Genomic DNA, 24824 nt, shown 5'->3' on the forward strand with positions numbered 1-24824 from the left:
GCCTTGCTGAATACAATCATCAACTTGAGCTTATATATAAAGCACATTCCAATTTTTAAATAAAAACATTTATTCAGTAATTATAAAACAAACTATAAAAATGATGAACCACCACACCAAAGCTCATCCAAAATGCCTCTTTATAAATTAGATAATGCTACCTGTTTGTTTTACAATATGAGTTTAAGCCTTGTGTTAACTTCAGGTGTGAATCCATTCCTGCTGGTGTCAGAAGTTTATATGATTCCGGATATCATTAATTTGCTTCACCATTTGTCTTATGTGTTCACCCCTGTAAAATCATAAAATCACTCACTTTTAGGAATACAATGAATGAATAAGGCCATTAATAAATACCTATTTTTAATAAGCCATTAATATTAAACTAGTAATGTTGAAGTATCTTAGAAGTGCTATACTAAAATTAACAGCTTAAGGTTTCAGTTGGATAGTAATGGAGTTTACTATTCATTTAAGGCTAACGGCAGCAAACAGTATTGCAACTGCTGGAAATATTTTTGAATATATTCACTGAGGAACACTTTGAGCACAACAAAATCATATTATAAGAAAGTCATCATTTTTGATCCACCATACTCATCTCTTAAGCCCTTATCTATCACATGGCTCCTATTCCAGTACTTACTGAACAGGCAAATGCCAAGTAATCCTATCTGGGCAGAGAAGGTTGGTTTTGGCATATTTGCTGCAAAGGAAAAGCTACCTCGCAGTAACAGCAGGCTCAGTCTACTTACTCCTCCTTCAGGACGGACTGAATGCACTTCCGCTGGTAGGCGCTGAGAGTGATGGTGGGTTTTTGAGGACTCATGACCTTTTCCATCTTTCGCTGCTGGTAGTCTTTTTTCATAGTAACCTTAAGTATCAAACAGAACACAGATGTTTTGGCTATGGTTTGCTACAACATTTTCATAGTATCTATTTTAGTCTGTTCTTGTACATTTTATAAAATTATTTTCTGTAGAGCAAACACTTTACAAAAAGTACAAAATTTAGCCACCCTTCATCCATTCCTACCTGTTTGATGACATTGCCCAAATGTCGCAGTTGATCAGGTATCAGCTGTAATTCTTTCTTCATGTCTCTCTCACTATCAGAGAGAACTGGGAGCTGAGAATGAAAACTGTGAAGTACTTTTTTCATCCTTTAGAAAAGGTAAGAAAACATCTCAGTTTAAGATCTCTGCTACTTAGGAGAAACACAATTATAACTAACGCTCTAATTCATGAACGTGGTGTCTGAAGGAGGCTCTGCAGGACGGGTCAGGGGAAAAGCATCTGCGCACTGTCTTCCCTGAGAGCTCAGAGCAGAGGGAGGTGCATGCACTCAATTCTGCAGGCCTGGGAACAAGTGCTCAAGCTCAGGTGTTAATACCTGAGTACTTAATAGTGGCACCTGAGTAGGGAACTGAATATTGTACAACCCACTGACCTGTTCATGATATCTTCTTGTTTTTCCTTGGCTTCCTCATATTTGTCAGCTAAGCGCTCGGCCATTTCCCGTAGACTTTTCCTAGTGGCATAAATAAAACGAGACTTACGGTCCACCTTGATGGTAAAGCCCCCTAATGTGGTCCGGCATTTTACGGTGAGATACAGTCCCAGTCTTATTGAACTGTTTTCTTCGCTCCCTGGTTTTGGCACTTACCTTTCCTCTCGACAATAATTGAGATCTTCTAGTTGTTTCTTTTTTTGGTCACATAGTAATTTAACCCTTCAAGAGAAAAAAAAAAAACAATCAGAAGCCAGGTCCAGGCCACTATACAGTGTCAGCTACCTGCCAGGAGCTGGCATGTGAGTGAAGGCCATCCTACCTCCGCTGAATCTCCTCCTTTGCCAGGTCCTGTTTAAGAATGTACTGCTCTCTGAACACCTGGGTGGCTCTGCTGATGAGCTGAAGACACTCTTCGGGAGGAGGAGCTGTATCTTTTTCAGATGATCTTTAAAAAAAGTTTCTACCATTACTTCTTAGCTGAGTAAAACAATTAAAAATAGACTCAAGTCATAGCTGCTGCTTTCCCTTCTTTTTATACTTCTATTTACCATTCTCATGTGCCTTTATATCTATTTATTCTTTCCTCTATTCATTAGCTGATTAAATATGCCCTATGTTTCTTCTAACTCCAATAGAGCAAAAAGTACATGAAGTAAAATAAATAGATGAGCACAGAAAGGACAAACAGTAATTACGAAAACAGAAGCGAACCAGTTCTTAAAACCTAAATATCCAAATCCCATACTTCAAAAATGCTGGATTTGCAACACTACGTTGCAAAATGCTTCTAATATGCTTTTCAAAACAATCCGGGGATTCAGCCAGAATTCGGAGGGGAGACTCTGCCACTTCAACATCTTCTTGCGTACAAAGGAGGGGAGGAGACGCTGGATGGACTGTGCTTCTGCAAAATACAAACAAAATCTACCATGGAGTTATTTACTGCAAGTATTATAGGAAAGCATGAGCCACATTTATCCAGAACTCCAAAAATCTAAGAAATTCTACAGGGTTACTTGTGTAAGTACAGAACTCACGTTTTCTGCCTTTGAAGGTCACCTTGGGAAGCTACCCCCTTATTCTAACGCAACCATTTGTCAAAGCATTTTGGACTCTGTCACTTAAACTTATTTTTGTAAAGATCAAGGCAGCACAAAGTATACATTTATTACGTACTCTTTTGCAAGGACTTGAAGGCCAATTATATGCCAGAGTCACAAACATAAATGAATCACATTTCCTAGGTATAATTTGGATTTGATCAAACCCAATACTCAGCCAGATAACCACTGTATGTACTATATTTGCTCTATATAACTTGATTTCTAAAAATTACATCCACTCAAATATTACAAATATTCACAATATTACAAGTATTCACTTTCAGAAAGCTTGAAAGATTGTAAACATTAACAACATGGTAAGTGACTTTGAATGCAACAATCTGGGAATTTGTTAAACAATAACATAGAAAAGTATTTCATGGACTCAGCAGAAACATGATTTGAACGTATCTAGATAACTAATATTTAAGAGTTTTCCTTTCCTTTGGAATTCATGTTTTCATTCTGAAGTAATCTAGTGTGAGTAGGTCTTATTTCACAAAAGGTAGGACGGGTTTTTTAAAAATATGCTTCCAAAAGACAAAATAATTTTTTTCTCCAGTGATTTCATTCCTTTTGTTTAGTCTCGCTAGAGTTTTCAGTCTCTTTTAGGATCAGTAACACAAAATTCATAGAGATTTAGTTTCCTGTCCAAATAGTATAACTTGTCAATCTTCAAAGAGCACAGGCGTTCCTTGAAGGACAGTAAATTAATGGCAATATTTTGAACTGTGTCAGTGTCTAGAAGCATATGCTTTGAATGGACATCAAAAGACAAGGAGGCTCTAGTGTTCAATGTTGATGGCTCGGCAGGGACTCCTGTTCCTGCATTTATAAAACTCAGAATGGCATTCCACATCTGCAGAAAAAGAAAAATGGTGCTTATAAAGTAATATGAGTTCTTCAAGGAGGAGGATTATGAGATCAGCCATCTACCACCTGTCTTCCGGAGCTTACACATTCTCTCAGGTCCCTCTGAGGCTGGCAGAGATGGAGAAATTAAAATGTGAGTATGGATTTAGAGTCAGAAACCCTGTACTTGCAGCCTACCTCAGTGTGTTACTTCAGCATTTACTTAACCTCTTGAGCTGTTTCCTCTCCTACAAGATGGGGTAACAGTGCTGTCCTTTGGGCTTGCTGATTACAAGAGACAATGCAGGTAAATGGCTTACTTCTAAGCCTGGCACAGAGTTAGAGCTTGATAAGCATTAAATCTAATTCATAACAATGGAGTTCAATATTTAATTTTAGCATTCTTTCCCACACTTTGAAGTAAAGCTCTTGACTTCAGCTAGCTCAGGAAGATACCAGAAATTATGCCTGAAACAAATCTATCCAGAGATGTGAGGAACAACAGAATATCTGCCCTTCCAAGCCTCAAGTCAGAAGCCAAGGCATAAACTAAGTATCTTCAAGCCAGGGAATGAGGGCACTTTCCCAGCTTAGATTCTGCAGAATGAAAAACTGCGTGGGGTGCAGAACGGTACATACAGTAAGGGCCTTATGAGGCACTCGCAGGTGCTGGTGATGCAGATCATCGTGGGCCCCAGGATGTCAGGGACAATCCAGAATCCTCGGATCGGCGCTGGCTGCCTGGAAAAACACAGGCAGTTAAGTTACAAAACAGCAAATGCAATGGCTCCAAAAGCAACGGCATGGCTGAGGTTCGCCACCTTCTCAGGCCTGGGCTACCAGCTGCCAGGGACATGTCATCAGTGCAGTAACCTCAAACAAAGGTGGTGACTTGTAATACAGCTCTGATCGGTTTGAAACAGCTGTCACTTAAGTCTAGAGGCCATCTGAGTTATAAGTCCCTCAGGAAGCCAGAGCCTCATGCCGCCCACTGCAATCTCAGCAGCTACCATGATACAGTGCAGTTAATTCTGTGCATCTTTCTGCCCGATGTGCACAGAAGTCCCCGCTACCCCTGGATGCCTAGCTCAGTGCCCAACCCAGATTAAGTGCTCAGAAACTCGTGACTAAACAGAACTTCAGTCTCACATTAAAAACCCAGTGCAGCCCAACGTCTGTCATAGGACTTAACCTACGTGCACAGCCCGCATCTTGCTGTCAATCTTGGTCCTTACTTCACTGAAGAAACTCGGGACCTCAGAGAGGAAACGTCTTTCCTGCCAACACGCTCTCCACCTGCCCCCGTGCTCAGCCCCCCCCCCCCAGCACGTGCTCCGTCCCCCCAGCACGTCCTGCCCCTGGACTGATGATGCCGTCTCCCCACCTCTCCTGAGGACGGCCCCATCGACTCTAGTTTCAAAATCTCCCTATTGTCTATTTACCCTCAGCTTATACACACGCTCACATCTCAATTCCATTCAAAATACTTCACTGTAATTTCAAGCTCCCCCGGAGCTATTCTTTCTCCTCTTCCCTTTCGAATCAGCAGTCTTTAAACGGCAGCTTATAATACTATTTCTCCTTCTATAGCTCTCATTCACCTTTTTTGGGGGGAGGGGTGGTGGTGGTCAGGGGGAGTCTGAGAGGTTAAAAAATGTCTCTTTTCAGTGTAAAATCTACACATAGAAGAGTGCACGTATACACTCTGCACCCATTATCCAGGTCAGCAATTAGAACCACACATGCAGTGGCCTAACAGCTCCCACGTGACCCTCCTGATCATAAGCTTTCATTCCTGAGAAGTAATCACTTTTCTGACTTTTATCATATTCAGGTTCTTTGCTTCATAATTTTCCTATCTATGTATTCATTCCTAAGCAATATTGCTTAACTTTACCTGTTTTTGAAATGTATATAAGTGGAATTTTACTATCTATCTCCCCCATTCATTTTTAAACCTGGTGCTACCCTCCCCCACCCCCAAAAGGGCATCCCTGACATCTTTTCCTTCAGGATCTCCTTCCATCTTTCTGGCAGCCCTTGACTCGAGTTTCCTTTCTGGGCTCCTCTATCTCCACTCACTGGTTATAAGAAAGTATCACTTGAGACTCTCTTCCCGGGTCTGCTTCACTCCTTCTAGGCCCTTTTCTGAGTAACCTTCACCAGTCACAGTTCCAGTGCTGACAATTCTCACATCCACACCGTGCTTGCCCAGACCACCCCACACTCCAGAGCTACGTGTCCAACCATCACTGGGCTCCTCCATGTGGGTGTCCTACAGGAACAGAAAACTCCGAGTGCCCCATTAACACATCGTCTGTCTTCCCAAACACACTCTTTCTCCTGTTCCGTTTTTCTGAAGGGTACCACGTCTACCCAGTTATCCCAGGTAGAGACCTGGGAGTCATTCTAGATATCTCTGTTGCAGTCATCAAATATTTACTGAATATCTACCAGACACTCCGACAGACACCAAGTATACAGACATGAGCGGACAGGAAATAGTACGAAACACATGCTCTGCTGTCATGAAACATATATTCCAGTAGTGGTGACAGACGTTAAACCAACACAAACATCAATTTTAATGTGCTACAAAGAAAAAAGGAGAGTAACAGGAGAACACTAAGTTAGATTGGGGAAGCAAGGATGTGAGAATTGTCAGCACTGGAACTGTGACTGGTGAAGCAAGGAACCCTTTCTGAAGAATTAAGTTAAAATTAGAAAGAAGAGTTAACCAAGTGAAGACAAGACACTTGGCTGCGACTGGGGAAACACCTTCCAGACAGAGGACACACTACATGGAGTGGCCTTGAAGCAGGGGAGCGCTCGGGATGAACATGAGATGAACTGGTCCTCTTAGGGGTGAGTCTGCACGCGAGTGTAACGCATATACACGTATGTGACTTACTGAAACAAACAACGGTTACCTGTATACAAGAAGAGACGGTTCCTACCTGCACGGCAATGGCTTCGTACAAAGGATGTGCTCTACAAAGCACTTCTGTTCGGTAGCAAGTTCTTGTAAACTATCCTTATCCTCTTCATCTACAAAGGCACATATTATCACGCTATGTAAGTTAACTGACACATCAAAGTCTCCAAATTGAAATGCTGAAGATACTAGTTACATGTAATTAAACACTTGTCTCAAACCATTGCTTAAGGACTATGTCTTTCTGACAGAAATCTTTCCGTAGGGGTCTAGATTTCTGCCCCAAGAAGGTAAATGGATTTTCCTTGGCCTAGTTTCTAAATGCAGAAATGTTTCACTGAGGAGAACAAACCCAGAAATCATTCCTTTCCAATCTCTTCCTCACCCACACCAATATTATTTTTATAAGTTTTTTCAAATGTAATTCACTCAACTCACCCATTTAAAGTATATAATTCAATGGGTTTTTAGTATATGAAGAGAACTGTACAACCAATAAGAAACCCCCATACCCATTAGCAATCACTCCCGTTTCTGCCAATCCTCCAACCTAGGCAGCAACCACTCGCCTACTTCTATCTCTGTGGCCTTGCCTGTTCTGGACGTTACATAGAAATGGAAGCACACGACATGCAGTTGTTTGTGACTGGCTTCTTTCACTCAGCATAGTGTTTTCAAGGTCATCCATGCTGTAGCATGTGCCAGCACTGCATTCCTTTCTACTACTGTTGAGTAATATTCCATTGCATGGGTTACCATATTTTACTTAGCTAACCATCAGTTGATGGACACTGGGCTATTTGGCTATTATGAATAATGCTGACATGAACATTCCTGTACAAATTTTTGTGTGGATGTGTTTTCATTTCTCTTAGGTATATACTCAGGAGTGGAACTACTAATTCAATCTCTTTACTTGTTCAAATTTTCTACTTCTTGAGTCAGTTTTGGCAGTCTGTATCTATAAATTTCCCCATTTCATCTAGGTTATCTAATTGGCATGCAGTTGTTCATGGTGTTCTCCTACAATTGTTTTTTTAAATTGGGGAATATTGGGGAACAGTGTGTTTTTCCAGGACCCATCAGCTCCAAGTCAAGTCGTTATTTTCAATCTAGTTGTGAAGGGCGCAGCTCACTGGCCCATGTGGGAATAGAACTGGAGACCTTGGTATTATGAGCTCTGCGCTCTAACCACTGAGCCAACCGGCCGCCCTCTCTTACAATCTTTTCTATTTCTGTAAGATCAGTAGTAGTATCCCCTCTTTCATTCTGAATTGTAGTAATCTGAATCTTCTCTCTTTTATTTCTTGGTCTAGCTAAAGGTTTGTCAATTTTGTTGGTCTTTTCAAAGAACCAACTTTTGGTTTCATTGCTTTTTACTGTTATTTTTCTATTCCAAACTACTTTTTGATAAGAGTCTGTGAAACATAATGAAAAGCAAAGAAAACTCACCAGAAACAAGAAATTTATGAAGTTTATGAATCCAAGTTAGCCCAACACTGTGTACACCAGCTTCATGAGTACAGTGATATCTTGAGGGACACTTGGGATCTGCAAATGGAATCATTAATGACATAAAGGGAACCATTAGAAAAGTAGAAGAATTCACCTCAGCAGCCCACAAACACAGTTGTTGTTGACAGAAACAATGGAAGATCTACAGGACCTTCATATTGTGGCACTATGTCAGGAATTTTGAAATTTTAAAATTTGAATTCAATTTTCAAATACATTTTAAGTATTTTTAAAAGTGTAATTAATAAAGGCAAAATGTTATTTTCTAAATAGTAACACAATAGGAGTCACCAAAACATAAGTACTTGCTGTCAGGTAACTCATTTATGCCCTTCTGTCCAGCTCTGTGCTATTTATAGTTCTTCAAAATAAAATGATGATTAAGATTATAGCTCTGCAGGAAACCTATGCTTGCACACGGCTCCTCACGAGATTGCTGAAGCAGGTGCATGCCTCCAGCACCGGGACTAGAAGGACTTCAGGCAACTGGTTAGTGAATAGCTCTGTCATAGGACATACAGTACGTCAGGGGTGAAATGAGAAGTTCTACTTGTCTTGAGAATGTTGTCTTACAGATAGTTTTTATTTTAAGTTTTGAATACTATTTTGTTTGATAATTATTTATATTTATAACTAGAAATATGAGCATTGTTACATAATTATAATGTAATTTTCTATACTTCTTCTGAGCCCTATCATCAGTAAGACTATCCCAAGACAGAAAGATGAGCAACTTGAATACTTGTTATTATTTATAAGTATTTATTTCTGTGACTCAAGATTTTTAAAACATTAGACAACTAAAACAAGATACAGAAATAATGTATATGCTAAAACTGTCATCCATAAGCCCCTAAATTAAAATATTGTTTTATCTAGCAGGCTCAGTTTCTTACTGTTGAGTTTCCAGTGATAAGTGTATTATTTTTATCTGTTTTATGTGTTGGGATTCTGCATAACACCTCTGCACACAGAATTATGCTATAAGAAGTTGAAAAACTCCTGGTCTGTGGTAATCATATCTCTGTACAATAAAATACTGAAAAGCTTCTCTTCATTTGCCTACACTTGAGACTTAATTGAAGGCCCAAATCATCTCATTAGGACTACCACTGCTTACAATGGCGTTTCAAAATGTGTCTGTGGTGCTGAGGTCAACAGAAAAATGTGAATATTGGGATGTAACAGAAATCAGTTATGAAAAAGAGGCAAAATTAATAACTGAAGTAGGAAATTTGCAAAATACTCCCCTACATGTTGTACGGTAGTTTATTCCACTTATGTCATTAAAAATCTGAGTTTCAGTGACAGTAATATGCTGTAAGTACAAATATGAACAAGTCAAAAATTTATTAGTTTCACATATGAAAATGTTAACTCTCATTTCAAGATAAAAATGCCTACATTTAAGATTTCCCAAAGATATATATATATATATATATGTATATGTATATGTATCTCTAAAGGAAACCAATTAGTTTTTATTACTTTACCTCACTAGATCTTAATTCCCTCATCTATAAAACAAAGTTCCAAGACTCAAATACTGTTTAATTAGACACCCCCAGTGAGTTCTCTTTGTTGGTTTATTATATAAGGACTACTATCCCCTTAAATGTTTTGGCTATACTTGAATACAGAGTAGAAGCCATTATTACCAAACTTAGGCAAACTGGCTATTAGGACTGTAAGCAGATTAGGTCAAACTGCTACAGGATTAAACTCCCCCTCTCTCTAAGGGACAGAAGAAAACTATGACAGGTACTTCCAATTATTCCAGACTGAGTAAGCTTTGTTCCTCATTCATCAGGATCTTTGTTCCAGAGAGAAGATCCTAGAAGAGACTCTGAGAATGGGTGGAGGTGCAAATAGGAATACAGGATTTTTGCGTTAGAAGAGACCTTAAAGATCACCTGATGTTATCCCCGTTGTTTTCAGAGGAGCAAACTGAAGACCAGAGAGGTTGAGTAAATGCCCAATACTACAGACATATTAATATTACAGCTACAGCTAAAACCCAGCACACTCCAGATTCCTAGTCACACACTCCTTCCACTCAGCCACTGTATGAACAGCACATTCTTTGATTGTCTCAGTTGTTTATCCAAAAGCTCCACAGACGAACAGAAAGAACTGGCCAGAGGATCTGGAACCAACCCAGGTAGGAAGGAAAGAAAGAAAAAAAGCAAAGAAAAGAAAGAAAGAAGACAACATTCAAACTGGGTCTGGGTATATAACAAGATACTGTGTCCAAAAAAATGAAGAAAGGTATTTTATTTTATTATTATTTTTAAAATTTTATTAGTTTCAGGTGCACAAGACAAAGCAAAACTTAGACGTTTATAAGAAAGGTATTTTAAAGAGATACCTTCCTATCAGTAGAACTTGATTTTTAAAATTTATTCAAGTTTGCATACATTTACATATTTGAATCATGAAATATATTTTTGATTGGACTAGGAATAACTCACTATTATAAATCTGGGTAGATCCAGACTGAAGACCACTATCTTAAAACTTAGGAAATTCTTTCAGTTTTCCCTGAACATACAGGGTCATGTAATAACTAAAAGGCCAAAAGAACCCAAATTTTTAAAGGCTGGAACCATAGAACAAATAAATGACAGGGAACAAATCTGTGACAGTCTTGGTATAAATCTAATGGGATAAAATATTCATTTAGTGAATGCCCTACCTCTGTGAAGTTTGATCGGACAAGAGAAGTCAGAATCAAAGGGTTCATCGTCTCCAGACGCCAGTTTCAGGGCAAGCTCCAACTCAACACACTCAAACACATACAGAGAAGGGACGAGGTCGGCCCTGCAACCCCAGGACTTTTCTGACTATAAAAAAAAAGCATTGTAATTTTAGTCTTTCATGTTCATTTGAAAATGTACACAATTAAAAACAGAAGCAAAAACAGCTGGATCAAGTAGTACTTTCAAATTCTTAATTCCACCCCCTACTCTTGACAGTGGCTTGTTATTCTTGAGGGGAAAAAAGTCTCTCTTCTCTTAGGAAGATGTAAATAAGGAAGTTTGGGGAAGAGCCAACACAGTGATTCAAAGGTTCTTTATACACGTGATTGAAGAATGCAACTTAAGAGTTCAGAAAGAAATATGCACGTTAGTGGAGCAAGTAAGTTGGGCACCTTCTAACTTGCCCCATTTAAATTTTTAAATGGGCTTCAATTTTAATTGTTTAATTTCCAAATTATACGAAGTGTCAGGTATACACTAAGAGTCCTCAGACATGAAGTGACTCACACTTGTCGATGAAGGACACAAATACCCACACTAGCCTGACTCACTGTTTGTTCATCTTCCTCTTCCCCTTCCAGCACCACGCAGTGATACAGCATTCCTGACTCAGTAGCAATCACGAGGGTGTGGGGGACACAGGGCAAGCAGAGGATAGCACAAGCCTCATAACCGTAGTTGTCTTCAGCTGCAGGATGCATGGGCAATGGGCCTAACAGCTTTCCGATGATCCCAGGGCTGAAGAAAGAGGGAAACATATTTGAGTGAAACCATGTTGACAGAAGACAACCATGCCCATCACTTAAAGCCTTTCTGACTTTGTCTTTCTCCAGCTGTCACACCCTAACTACAAACAGTATATTTACAATGGCTCCACTTGATTGCTTTCCTGGTGCTTCTCAACTGGAGACAATTTTTCCCTCAAGCGGATACTGGCAATTTCTGAAGGTATTTTTGGCTGTCACAACTGGGGGTGTGGGGATAGTGCCCTAGAGAGCAGTTTCCCTAGAGAGCTCTCGGCCTCACATAGGAAGGTGCTGGCTCAGGTAATAGATGGCCGTCAGCTGTGACTAGTTGGCCATCGGCTGTTACCTGTTAGCCATTTAGCCACTGATATAACTGCCGTGGCTGAGCTAGCAAAGTAGCGTAGTGGTGTAGTGGCGTGGCGTGGCGGAGTGTGGATCGCGGACTGCAGAGAGGCGGATTGCAGCTAGCAAGTGAGGTTGGTTGGCAGAGACAAGTGGACAGCGGGCTGCGGATCGTGTGGCACCTGCCTCCCATGTCTCCAACCCAGCCGCCAGCGAGACTATAGTGGTATGACTCCCCTATCTATGGCTCCGTGGGTGTTCCTTTTTGGCCTCACCATATCCTACGTTCTTATGTGGGGAGCAGGACCAGAGACCCCGCAGACCACCCTGCATGACAGGGGGGATGGAGGGGAGGAGAGAGGGTGGATGACTGGTGTCCAGAGATGCTGCTAAACACTCCCCCACAGGACAGCCCCCTACAACAAAGAATTACTCGGATCAAAACGTCAATAGCGCAGAGGCTGAAAAACCCCACCCTAACTTCACTACAGTTCTATCTTCGCTACTCCACTGAAGCTGCTCTCTGGTCAAGGTCACCAATGAGATTCTAGGTGCTAAATCCAAAAGGCACTTACCTTGACCTTCCACTGCATTTACCACTAGTTAACAATGCTTGCTTCTTAAAATCTCTAACACCTGTAGCAATTTTTCTGAGTTGTCTTCCTTCCCCTCTGAACACACTGTTCTAATTCCTTTTTCTAATTTCTGTCTCGTACGCATTAGTAGTGCTTACCGCTCCTTTTTGTCTAGTAAGTCTCTGGTTTTCACTGGCAGACCTCAACCATGAAAAAAATATTGCTGCTGTAAGCCCTCGTCTCTTCAAAATATACCGTTACATGACAGCATATTAAGCTATGCGTGGTTTTAACTACTACCTACGTGTAGAGTCTGATGACTCCCCAATTTTTTCTTCTGACATGTAGCTTATCTTTAGGGGCTTCAGACCCACATATTTAATTGGATTAGACAAATATATTTATTGAGTGCTAGATGACACCCCCAAGGAACTGATGGTTTAGCTAGAGAAGGAGACATGTAACTAGAACTACTATACCATATGGTAAGTATAAAAAAGCAAGGATTTACAGGGCACAAAGGAATATAGAAACGTACAACGAAAGTGAGGTGTGTAAGAAAGGTATCAAAAACAAGTAAGATCAATGTGGAAAGGGGATGTTCTGGGAAGGGGTGGAGAACATCCCAAGCGAGGAAGCAGCATATGCAATGTCCTGGAGGCATGAAAGATAAGGAACTCACAGGAAGGAAACTTAGCTTAGTATGATGGGAGGCGCAATACAAAGTCAAGGGAACAGAAAAGCAGGGAGGCAAATATTCAGTCCTGGCCTTTAGAGCAGATGGTCCCGTTTGCCACAGTGAAGTGCTCAGAATCCATCTGTTGGGTGACAGTGCGTCACTAGAGGTTTAAATCAAGACTGATGGAGTTTCACTTTACTAAGATTAACCTGAGAGTGAGCAGTAGTGAGGAGAATGACATGGAGGAGACCAAAATAGGACTCAGGGCACCTATTTAGGAATGACTGAGGCAGAAGATGATCAGGGCTGCAGCAAGGAAAAGAGAATGAAGAAAAGAGTGTACACTTTCGATAAATTTTCATGATAAAATCAACAGAATGTTGGGACCAGACTGTATGTAAGAGGATGTAGATGACGCAGGTTTGGGGCTAAGACTACTAGGTAGATCATAATGCGGACAAATGAAGGCCAAGTGGTAAGAGGAAGAAGGGGCAGGGAGAGTAATAACGTTACCACAAAAGCCTCACAAGAGACAGATCACATGGGGAAGGTAGAGAACACTTCTGTCGGTAGTGAAGCCTCACCATTCTGCAATCTATCAAGCTCTTTCATCTTTATCACTCTGCATACTCTCTTCTTTCTCCTGGAACCACTTCTGCTCCTGTTTTTACCTAGTGAATCCTCCTCAGGTATAAGCTTTTGTATTAATATCTTCTCAGGCTTCCATGACAGGCCGGCCTAAGCATGTCCTGTCCCAGTCCTGCGGTGCCCTGTGACGCCCGGAGCATACTGCATTGTACTAGTTATTGGTTTGTTGTGTGACTTTCCAGTAGACCAGGAACCACACAGCAGGGATCTTGCCTTCAATCTTACATTCTTATCTGCCACGTAGCAGGCCCTGAATAAATGTCTGCTGAGTTGATTTATCAATGAATAAACTACCAAGTTACAAACTTTCCCCAAATTCTTATCCTATATTGACACTAACTCTCACTATGATGGATATCTTCTTTCCAGTCCTGTATTTCCAATTGTCTATGAAATATTTCCACTTTACTGGTCCAATACTGTGTCAAACAGACTATTTGTAATAACAAATCTTCTTCCTCCAAATTAGCTGCCCTTCCTGACCTCAGTATTTCTGTTAGTGGCTCATTCCCTTATCCAAATAATAACAAAATTGTATTGATCCTTCCTTTGTAGAATCTACTATGTTCATTTCTCCATTTGCATTACAACCATCCTAGTTCAAACTCTTGTAGACTTGAAGCTAAATTTTACAACAGCCTCTTTAAAAGTCTTTCTGCCCCAGTCCCTTCCCAATACCTCCCTTTTCGGCCTTCTCTTACTACTGAGAGACAATCTCTAGCTTCCTACGACGCCTTTTCCTACAGGAAACAACTTCATGTTCCTTAACTAAGTGTTAACTCCACAAAGTTTTCCCTGGGCAGATATTTCTAGCTTTACTATTTAATGTCCCCTATGTGAATCCTCTGCTCCAGCCCCAAATATCTAATCATGGAACCCTGCATGACACTTACACTTGCTTATTTTCATTCTCTACTTCATGCTGCCCTTGTAGTTAAAATGGTCTTACCCTTCCTTGATGCTTCATTTAATCCTGCATTAGACCTTTAAGGCCCACATGACATCAGTGCTTCTCTATGACAATTTACTTTACTTCTTCAGTCAAGATGATCTCTCCTTCCTCTGGGTTCTTAGTGTCCATGTACCACTAATGTGGTACAGGTGTCTTTTCATGTGTATGTCTCTTCCCCACAACTGGGATATAAGATACCACATTACCATGCCTAACCACCCCATCCATGGTGCCTTGTTCATATAAGATACACAATAAATACTTTTTTCATTGACTAGACTTTGTAAAAACAAATCCAGTTTTATCTTAAGTGATTATTTAAGAATTCCACTGAACTTACCTCAATAATATGAGTAAATGAAAGGTCATATGATCTGTACCAAGTCTTTCTCCAAAATATCAAGCCAAGCATTGAAAGGCTGCAACACTTCCACAAACTCAAAAAACATGGATCCCAAGTGTGACTACGACAATCTCTCCTGGAGCACAAGCTGGGCTTCCTTTCAGGTGGGTTACCTCCTCAACTTACCTGTGTAACAGACTGACGTATGTAAGGAACGTCTCCCCATTCTCATACAAGATGTACAGTGGGTATGCCACTACTTCGTCTTTGCCTTTCTGTCCAAATGTATTCTTCGGGACTGCTGCCAGTGGCCCAAAGTCAAATGCAACTGCTGTCTCTCCTATAGAGGCGGTGTATGCCCTTCTGAAAAGAGATTTAAAAACCAGCTTGTTACAAACAAAACAATATGTCCAATAATAGGAGGTGGGATAGGATTTGTATTCAATGGAGTAAGACAAAAAATTATAATTATGAAGAAAGATAAACAACACTGGGAAATTCTTATAAAATTAAATGAAAGACGAAGGCCATAAAATTATATAGTGCTACTTCAATTTTAAACAGTTTATATGTAAAGACACACAAATAGTAAAATTATACACATACAGGCATGCATAAACACAATAAGGAAACAGGAAGAAAACATATGAAAACACCAATAGTTATCCCTGAGCAGTAGGATGCATTCATTCCACAAATATTTACTATGTACCTACTCTGTGCCAGGCGCTGTTGTAGGCTCTGGGAACATATCAATGAATTAAACAAAGGCCCTGCCCTCTAGTGAGAGAGATGTACAAGGAACAGAGAAGAAATAAACACGTAAGAGAAAGTCAGAAAATGATGCTATGAATAAAAACTAAAGTAGGGTCACAGGGTATTTTTGGAGGTGCTACTTTAGACTAGGTGGTCTGGGCAGGCCTCTGATAAGGTGACATCTGAGCAAAGATTTGAAGGCAGTAAGGGAGCAAGTCTGTGGTTCAGTAGGGAAGGAGCAGGTGGGAGAGGGAAGGACACGTGCAAAGGCTCTAAGTGGGAAGGCGGTCCATGCTGTCTAAGGAATGGCAAGGAGGCCAAGGCAGAGGGAGGAATGAAGCTGGGGGGGGCATTGGGGGCAGCCCTGTAGGCCCTGCAGGGCCATGATAAAGACTCGGGGAAATAAATGGGGTGTGGAGAGCAGGAAAGCAGAATGATCTGATTTATACCCAAAGTATTACTCTGGCTGCTATATTGAGGAGACTATAGGAGATTACAAAAGATTTCATTTTTTTCTTAATACTTTTCTGTAGTCTTCCCAATTTTCTACAATAAGTATATATTACCTTTATAATCAGGAAAGACAAATGATAAAACATGCTGTTTTTATAATTTTAAGTTTTAGTATAATTGATTATCCAAAAAATTTCCAGTTTAACACGAGGTTAGTGAATATGGTTAAAATAAAATCACAATTTCATGTAGCTGTGACAGTCAACATCATTCTAAGGTATTATAAGTAACGTATCTTAGTTTCTTTATCACATGGAAAGGTACTTGGTATCAGAAAGCAAAAAATGAGAAATCCCAACATCCAGAATAAAAGAACTGCCTGAGTTAAAGTAAAAAAATCAAGACAATGAATGGGAATAAACAGACATATAAGTTAATTTAGAGACTTAAACTACTCCCAAGTCATCAACACTTAACTGGAACTTAATAAATACAGTAATAATGTATCTAATAACGATAGTAGATATCAATTAATGAGTACTTACTCTGTGCCAAGACCATGCTAAGCACTTTTTATGCATGATCTCATTTATTCGGCACAATAATCCTAATGAATGAGCACTGTTATTATTCATTATATTCACGGAAGAGTTACGGAAATGAGGCTTAGTGCACTTGAGTAACTTGCCCAGATGCCACAGCTGAGATGAGAACCTAGTGTGCTGACAGCAGAGCCAAAGCTGCAACACCTGCCTCCCTACGGCCTCTCCCCTAGGCCATGTGTCGTCAAAGGGAGCTTGATAATCTATGGAAACACTCTGCCGGGGAGAAAATGCCGACCCCAGAACAGGACCGATCAGCACCAGAGGCAGTTATTTCCCCATTTTGAAGACAGATGCACTGGAATTTAAGAAGCTGGTGCTATGACATTAAAATCATTTAACTGAAATTTGCAGTTCTGGGACTATCAAGGAGAATCAAAGTGGTTCCAGGTTGGTGGCAACCTCTGACCCTTAGCAGCAGCAGATGGAAATCCTCTGTGGAGGAAGACACCCCACCTCAGGCTCTCAATATTCCCAAACATTCAGATCAAGAAAACATAAGCTCACAATTAGAGATCAGCAATCACAGGAAGAAGCCACCATGATTGTGGCTCAGGAAGAAGAACAAATACATATTTAGATCCCCATGTCACCCCCACAAGAACTTCAAAGATTAAAAATGCCAAATACAGAATAGCTATTATGAAATATTCAAAGGAATAAATGTTAAAAAACCAAAAATAAGCCTATTAGATATAACCACCATGGAGACACAAAAAGAACTAAATGGAACTTCCAGAAAGATTGCTACTAAAAAGCTTCACACTACATGCACACACTGTGGGTGACCATGTGTGGTAATTACCAGAAAGACTGATCAGGAGGCCAGAGGAACGGGGTGTGAGTTCAAAGGATGACTCTGTTAGAGGTCAAAGTAGCGAGGACGGTGCCCCCGTAGTGGGTAAGAGAAAAGAAAGAAGCCAGGGTCACAGGAGAATCAGAAGGGCTACCTATGCTCCACTCCAGATTCCGGGATACCAGAGGCTGGTCTGGGAGTTCAGCAATTGCCTCTTCACAGAGTGAACAGCGGGGAGGCCTGTGGCCCAACACTCTTACCTTTCATCTTTTCTGTACTTTTGCAATGTTATAATTTATTCTCTTATTCAAGATACAACAGTTTCAGCCACTCACATTTCAGAATTTTCTTAAAAAAAGATCAAGTTGGTAGTTACGGTGACTTTCAGATCTGTAACTTCTTGTTACTTATTCACAGTGCTTACTGTAGCTTACTTCTCACATTACCAAAAGCATGCTCAAGTCACCTCTGGAAAACCTTGCAATATCTCTGGTAAAATTGCATTTACAATACCAATAAACTAATCTGAAAAGCATTTCATGACATAAATAAAAACTTACCGTTTGTTGAGTATTAGATTTTCTTCTTCTGCTTCTGAAAGTATGATGACCTTAGTGGGTGTCTGGGGCTCACGTAGAGAGTAAATTCTAGCAATCAAAAGAGAGGAAAGCCAGCACTTAAAATTCTTTCATTTCCCAAAATTGTCCTTTCCTCTACATCTAGTCAGTTCTTGAGAATTTTTCTACAAGTTATCACAACCATTTCTTTGCCAAAGGTCTTGCTGTCACTGACAAAGCAGCCTACTTCACTTGCGCTTTAACATTGGAGGAAGGTTTTCTTAGGCCCTAAAGAAATATTCTCTATGCTCACTAAAATTCTTTATTAGTGCACCTCTTTCTTCCATCCTAAGTCCTTAGCCATATTCACCTTATCTAGTAATCTCACTACTGCTCCTAAGGTCGCCAGCTTCCCTTCAATTACAATCATTTTTCTCTGCCTGTCAGACATCAAATCTCATTAGAGAAGGAACCATGTTTCACTATTTTGGCCAGCAGAGTGAGTGGCATGTAGCCTGCACTCTATACATGTTTCTGTCATATTAAAGACACAATATTATGTCATCCCTATTTTCTTAAGGGAAGTATAATACTGAAAAAAATTTAATTCACCAAAATCATTTTAATTTAAAATAACTTGAATTTTCACAGCATATATGGCTATTGTAAAAAGGAGGAAGAATTTTCAAAAGGCCAGTAATATTATTATTAAAAATCCAATGCCCCTTGTAAAGTCTTCATCAAAGTAATCCCTTATTTTGTCTGACACACTAAGAATTTTTTCAACTTAGTTCCATTATCAATAAAATGCCATTTAATAAACGTTTTCAATGAAAATTTGATCCAATTAAACATACATTCGTATGGTCTTCCTAGCTACCTATAAGCATTACTGACTTCAAAACACACATAAGTACTAGACAGTATATATTGGAAAGGGAAATAGTGAAAGAAACAGTGATGCAACAGCACACTGAGTGGGAATTTCTTGTTGCCCTGAAATTGTCAACAGGGTCCACAATTTAGGAAAAGAAAAGTGTGGGCCGGCCCAGTAGCTCAGGCAGTTAGAGCTCCATGCTCCTAACTCTGAAGGCTGCTGGTTCGATTCACATGGGCTCTCAATCATAAGGTTGCCAGTTCAATTCCTCAAGTCCCGCAAGGGATGGTGGGCAGAGCCCCCTGCAACTAAGATTGAACACGGCACCTTGAGCTGAGCTGCCGCTGAGCTCCCGGATGGCTCAGTTGGTTGGGAGCGCATCCTCTCAACCACAAGGTTGCCGGTTCAACTCCCGCAAGAGATGGTGGGCTGCGCCCCCTGCAACTAGCAGCGGCAACTGGACCTGGAGCTGAGCTGCACCCTCCACAACTAAAACTGAAAGGACAACTTGAAGCTGAACGGCACCCTCCACAACTAAGATTGAAAGGACAGCTTGACTTGGAAAATAAAAGTCCTGGAAGTACACACTGTTCCCCAATAAAGTCCTGTTCCCCTTCCCCAATAAAACCTTAAAAAAAAAAAAAGTTTTAGATACACCATATCTTAAAAAAACCTTCAATAATTGAGGCCAGATACATACCTCCCTTAGGACTTATGTGAGGAAGACTTAGGCCTATGCGATCTCCCACCCTCTCCTTTTCCAGCATATATGAAAGGAAGACTAAGAGAGAGGGTGTCAAGAGTCCTCAGGAATACAGTACAATGTTTGTAATGGGAGGGTATTCCCTCCTCCTTTTTTTACCCCCAACTCCAAAGACAAAAGGGTGGGCAAGGAAGGCTCTAACAGAAACACTCAGCCAGGTTTAGGGGTGCCGATAATAAGGGGAGATGAGTATCTCATTTCTGAGCTGAATGCCAGATGTGTTGTAGAAAACTACAAGCCACCAAGGTAAGGGAATTCTTGGGTGAAACTGACATATCCTGAGGTTGGGGGCATGTGAACACTACATGGTTATCTACTTCTTATATGGAAATTTCTGAAAGAGGGAGGCAGGAGCAACCTAAGAAAGGACGATGGCATAGTATGCCCAGTTCTCTGTGGCGCTTGGAAGGCAGGGAAAAGGACCTCGGCAGTTACCAGGGCTCCATAGGAAAGACCACAACGGTTAAGCTGAGAAGGAAGGAGATATCAAGTTTGGGGTCACTCCATCTTGAGAACGGGTTCAGGGCATGGAGAGCTGATAGGGCCAATGGAAGACAGCTCCTCAGTGATGGAGGAAGCTGAAGGCTAAATCCTGCCCCGGAAAACACACACATACACACCATCTGTGCAGAGACCACCACATCAACAGAGGCCACCAGCAGCAGATGGAACTAGATTAAACTAGGATCAAGGATATACTCCCACCCCATCACTCACAGACACCCAGTTAGGTAAAATGCCTGCCTCAGCTATCCCACCATCAAGGAGTTAGACCCAGAGGAAGAAGGAGGCGGGCCCCTTCCTTACACTTCACCCCCTACTTCAAGGTGCTGGGACAAAAAGATGAATCAAAGAGTAGATCGTGCCCTCTCCACTCATTTCAGATGCCTCAAGGTCTGACCTGTGATAGGGCCAGGATATAATTTTGAAATAGATTTGAGATCAGTTTTAAAAGGGACAGACTAAGTTTTTATAACTGAAAGTAACCAGAAAACTATGAGATCAGTATAAGATGCCAATAAGGGATCAAGAATTCAGTAGGGAAGGAAGATTTGGTAGAGCACAGTTAAAAGCACTGATTAGGAAAAATAAAACTGGAGGTATCTGTACCTCAGTTAGTTGAGTCTCCCCATAAACATTTGATATAAGGCAGATCCAGAAAGTTAACTGGTAACAGAAATCTCTGTAGGATTAGGGCATTAAATCAGAGTGCAAGACCTGGAAGGGGCTTTAGAAGTTACCAAATCAAATCTGCTCATTTTGCAAACTGGAAACTGAGGCTTCCTTAAAAAGAAGTCTAAGATCTCAAAGATACAAGTGGCATTGGGACAAGAATTCCATTCTCTCAACTCCCAATTATATTGTTTCCCCAATGCTACATTACCTCCAAAGTAGCGACATAATGAAAACAGCTTTAGGAAGATTATTTTAACAGTACTTACAGGTCAGATTAGGAAAGGAGAGACTGGAGGCAGGAAGACTAGTAGAGAGGGAACAGCAGTAATTAAGCATGTAAGTTAGGGCAGTGAGACCATTCTTAGATGATTGAGAATAAGTTACAACAGCCATCAGATAAAGCATTCCAACATCTAAGGACTCATGTAGTGGTACCTTGAGCTATTAATTGGGAAACAGAAACAGAACCTCCCCACTCACAAAGCAATAAGACACAGAAATGAAATTTACCTTATTACGTTGTCCGATGTTAACAGCACTATGTGGGGATCCAGCATTTCACTTGGATACCAGGCAGCATGCTTTAGAGTCAGAGAGGTAGAACTGGTGAAAAATCTCTCAGCAATTGGAGTGGTACTAAAATAAAGACAACAATTTCCCAAAAACATTTTGTAGAACTTGGATGAAAAACCATCTAAAGGAAAATCTATTTTAACATTCTTTGCTCTTCTTTCCTTCAAATTTCTTTCTCTTAAGTCTTGCTGAGAGAGCATTCAAAGCATCTATATCTATTCGGTCAACATTAAAGAACCAAAATAAAAATATTTCCTAAATTGTAGAGTATTTTATACTGTACTTTACAAGTGATTTTAGGTATACTAGGTTGGTGCAAAAGTAATTGCGGTTTTTGCAATTATTTTTAACCTTTTAAACTGCACTTACTTTTGCGCCAACCTAACAGTATCTTATTTGTTCTTTAGTAACCTTGTAAGGAAACTACAAGGGCAGATATTACCATTCCTATTGTGGAAAAGAGGAAATAAAGAGATTTAGAAAGGAAACATTTTAAGGGGACCCAACCTATAAGTTATGGAGCTAAAGGTGGGTTTCTACCTTATATTCTTTTCAGTAGATGTTTCAGACTCTCACTTTTCTGGATTTGTTGAAAAAGAAAATAATACAAAAGTAAAACTTAGTTGAACTTATGAGCAAACTGTCTGGCTCACAGATAATAACTGCTTTTAAAAAAAATCTTATTTCTACTTACTTGAAAAGCAGCCTGACTTCCAATGAGATAGCAATGTGGTAATTCAGGCAGAATAAAAGTATAATCACACATATACTATAAACATTGTTATCACGAGAAGCCAATGTGCAGACCATCTGGAGTACTCAGAGTAAACATACCTTAAGAACCACTGGTCTTGAACAATTTTCTGCTTGTATTACAAATTATACAGACAAACAGTAAATGGAAATACAACTTACCTACAATTCACTGTTGATTTTCCACCTTCAAATTCAGAATTCTTCCCCCATCTTTTAGGTAATTCTAACACCATAAGTCCTTTTATTCCTATGAGTGCCACATGATGTTGTGTTGGACTTAACAAGACTTGATAGATTTCAAACAGGGGCGGATTTATGCAAAGCAATTTCTGAAATTAAAGCAAACTGGTCAAAATAGTTCATTTTAATGCAAATATATGTGGCAGTTACTTGAAAGCACAGTACTGCTTTAGTTTCCCATAACTGTAAGACAATGAAGCGTTCTGGATAATTACTAACACTTGGGCCATTAACTGATGAAATATTTTTAACCATTTTGATTGGAACGTTATATGAAATACATCAAATTTCCCTACCTTGCTAAATAAATACTACACATAATTTCCCTTATGACCAAGCTCCAGCCTACCATTTCGGTCTCAACTCTCCATCATTCCCTACTTGTACTCCAATCAGATTAACTTGTATTTCTGGGTAATTATCATGCTTTGTTATGCCTCTGTGTCTTTGCAGAACTGTGCCTCTTTCTGCAATGCCCTCGTTTTCCTTTCTTTAGATGACTAACACATTCTTGGAGACTCAGCTTCTAGACACTTTTTTCCCAAGAAAAAAATCTCTGATCTTTTGGACAGGGATAAATGCATCTTTTCTATAATCCTATAGTACACTCTGGACAACTCTATTATAGTTCTTATCACCCTGCATTCTAATCATTCTTTTCCTTTCTTATCTCACACAAATTATGAATTACGTAGAATGAATTACTTATGAATCTGTATCTTTCCTCGCTGTATCTTTAGCACAGCATATGGCATATTGCAGACTCACTCAATATGTTTTAGTGAACAAATGAACTCAGAAGTATTAATAAATTCTAACTACTGTTATAAAAAGAAATAGTACAATAAGATAGAGAATGGCTTCAAGTGCTTCTACAGCAAGTAAAATGGTGCTTTACCTATGCAGATTTAATATGGAATTGCATTTGTCTCAGCATCAAATGCCCTCAAAAAAAATTCACTTCTATTCGTATTTCCTATTTCTTCTCTTATGACCATGTTCCCATTTTCACTTCTTTCTACTTTCAGTGATGAAAATGCCAATGTGTAGAGAATCACCCTAAGCCAAAATCCTTTTAGACAAGACTGTGCTGAATATGAGATTTCTATTGTTACTGGTATCTATAAGCCTGTTTTTCGTTTTGATTTTTAGCTGCACTTTGCTGATTCCAATCAAATGTTTTTTCTCCTGTCAGTGGTTCTTTCCTTCTTTTCCCTATCTTCTCCACCTCCATTGTCTTTCTATTTGATTTTGACAGTCTATCTCAAATCAAACAAGGGCCACCTTTCTTCTGCTGTACATACAATCCAATTTACTTAAATCACTAGTGATAATCACAGTATTTAAGGTTTTTTTGTTTGTTTATTTTGTCTCTAAGTCACTACTCATGCTTTTGTTAATGTTTAAAGTTGTAATTCGTGCTAAGCTGTTTATTTGCCTATCTGAGTTTTTGATATTCTGGAGGACTGAGGGTCATTCAGATACCCACCAATATTTACTGGGAGCTTCTGTGTCCCATGCACTCAGTGAACTACTGGAGATACCGAATGAATGAATGAATGTATGAATGAATAAATAAATAGTAAGCAGACATAGTCTCTCCCTTAGTGTCTATAGTCTAGAAAAGCAGACAATAAACAAATATGAATAACTTAATCATGACTGTGCCAAATGCTGCACAGTAAGGTAGGGTGCCAGTGGAATATTGTGCATCTGAAAATTACTCTGATAAACTGAAATTTTAAAGTAGATTGTAGACTTGGGGTGGACGGATGGCTCAGTTGGTTAGAGCGTGAGCTCTGGGCAACAAGGTTGCTGGTTCAATTCCCACATGGGCCAGTGAGCTGTGTGCGCCCTCCACACCTAGAGTGAAGACAACAAGCTGCTGCTGAGCTGCCGCTGAGCTCCCAGGCAGGCAGATGGCTCAGTTGGTTAGAGCGCATGCTCTCAACAAGGTTGCGGGTTGGTCTCCAAGGGATGGTGGACTGTGCCCCTTGCAACTAGATTGAAAACACTGACTGAACTTGGAGCTGAGCTGCACCCTCCACAACTAAGATGAAAAGGACAACAACTTGACTTGGAGCTGATGGGTCCTGGGAAAAACACACTGTTCTCCAATAAAGCCCCAGAAATACACACTGTTCACCCAATAAAGTCCTGTTTCCCCTCCCCCAATAAAATCTTTTAAAAAAAAAAGATTGTAGATCAATTTTCAAAACTGCAAAAATATAGCTAGCATCTCTTTAAATTTAAATCATTTCTCATCAACAAGAATCAGGCAATGGCACACAATAGATGTCATGTGTTAGAATGG

The 24824-nt window shown here is 40.0% G+C and overlaps 1 protein-coding gene across 1 annotated transcript in view; it reads right to left on the reverse strand.

The window, feature by feature from the left end:
- Positions 1-123: 123 nt before the first annotated feature.
- Positions 124-24824, reverse strand: part of NUP88 (nucleoporin 88) — a 25828-nt gene continuing 1127 nt past the window's right edge. The window contains exons 2-17 of the mRNA XM_019718115.3: positions 22430-22599; positions 21452-21577; positions 18129-18215; positions 15148-15324; positions 11228-11414; positions 10613-10760; positions 7855-7953; positions 6425-6515; positions 4107-4208; positions 2258-2416; positions 1832-1957; positions 1666-1731; positions 1450-1530; positions 1036-1162; positions 756-874; positions 124-292 (exon numbers count right to left, since the gene is read on the reverse strand). Coding sequence (XP_019573674.3) covers positions 229-292; positions 756-874; positions 1036-1162; positions 1450-1530; positions 1666-1731; positions 1832-1957; positions 2258-2416; positions 4107-4208; positions 6425-6515; positions 7855-7953; positions 10613-10760; positions 11228-11414; positions 15148-15324; positions 18129-18215; positions 21452-21577; positions 22430-22599 — 1929 coding nt within the window. The 3' untranslated portion in view covers positions 124-228. The remainder of the gene's footprint in view (positions 293-755; positions 875-1035; positions 1163-1449; positions 1531-1665; positions 1732-1831; positions 1958-2257; positions 2417-4106; positions 4209-6424; positions 6516-7854; positions 7954-10612; positions 10761-11227; positions 11415-15147; positions 15325-18128; positions 18216-21451; positions 21578-22429; positions 22600-24824) is intronic.

The sequence above is a fragment of the Rhinolophus sinicus genome, chromosome 12 (assembly GCF_057876585.1).
Source record: "Rhinolophus sinicus isolate RSI-liver-muscle chromosome 12, RSI-T2T, whole genome shotgun sequence".
Classification (NCBI taxonomy): domain Eukaryota; kingdom Metazoa; phylum Chordata; class Mammalia; order Chiroptera; family Rhinolophidae; genus Rhinolophus; species Rhinolophus sinicus.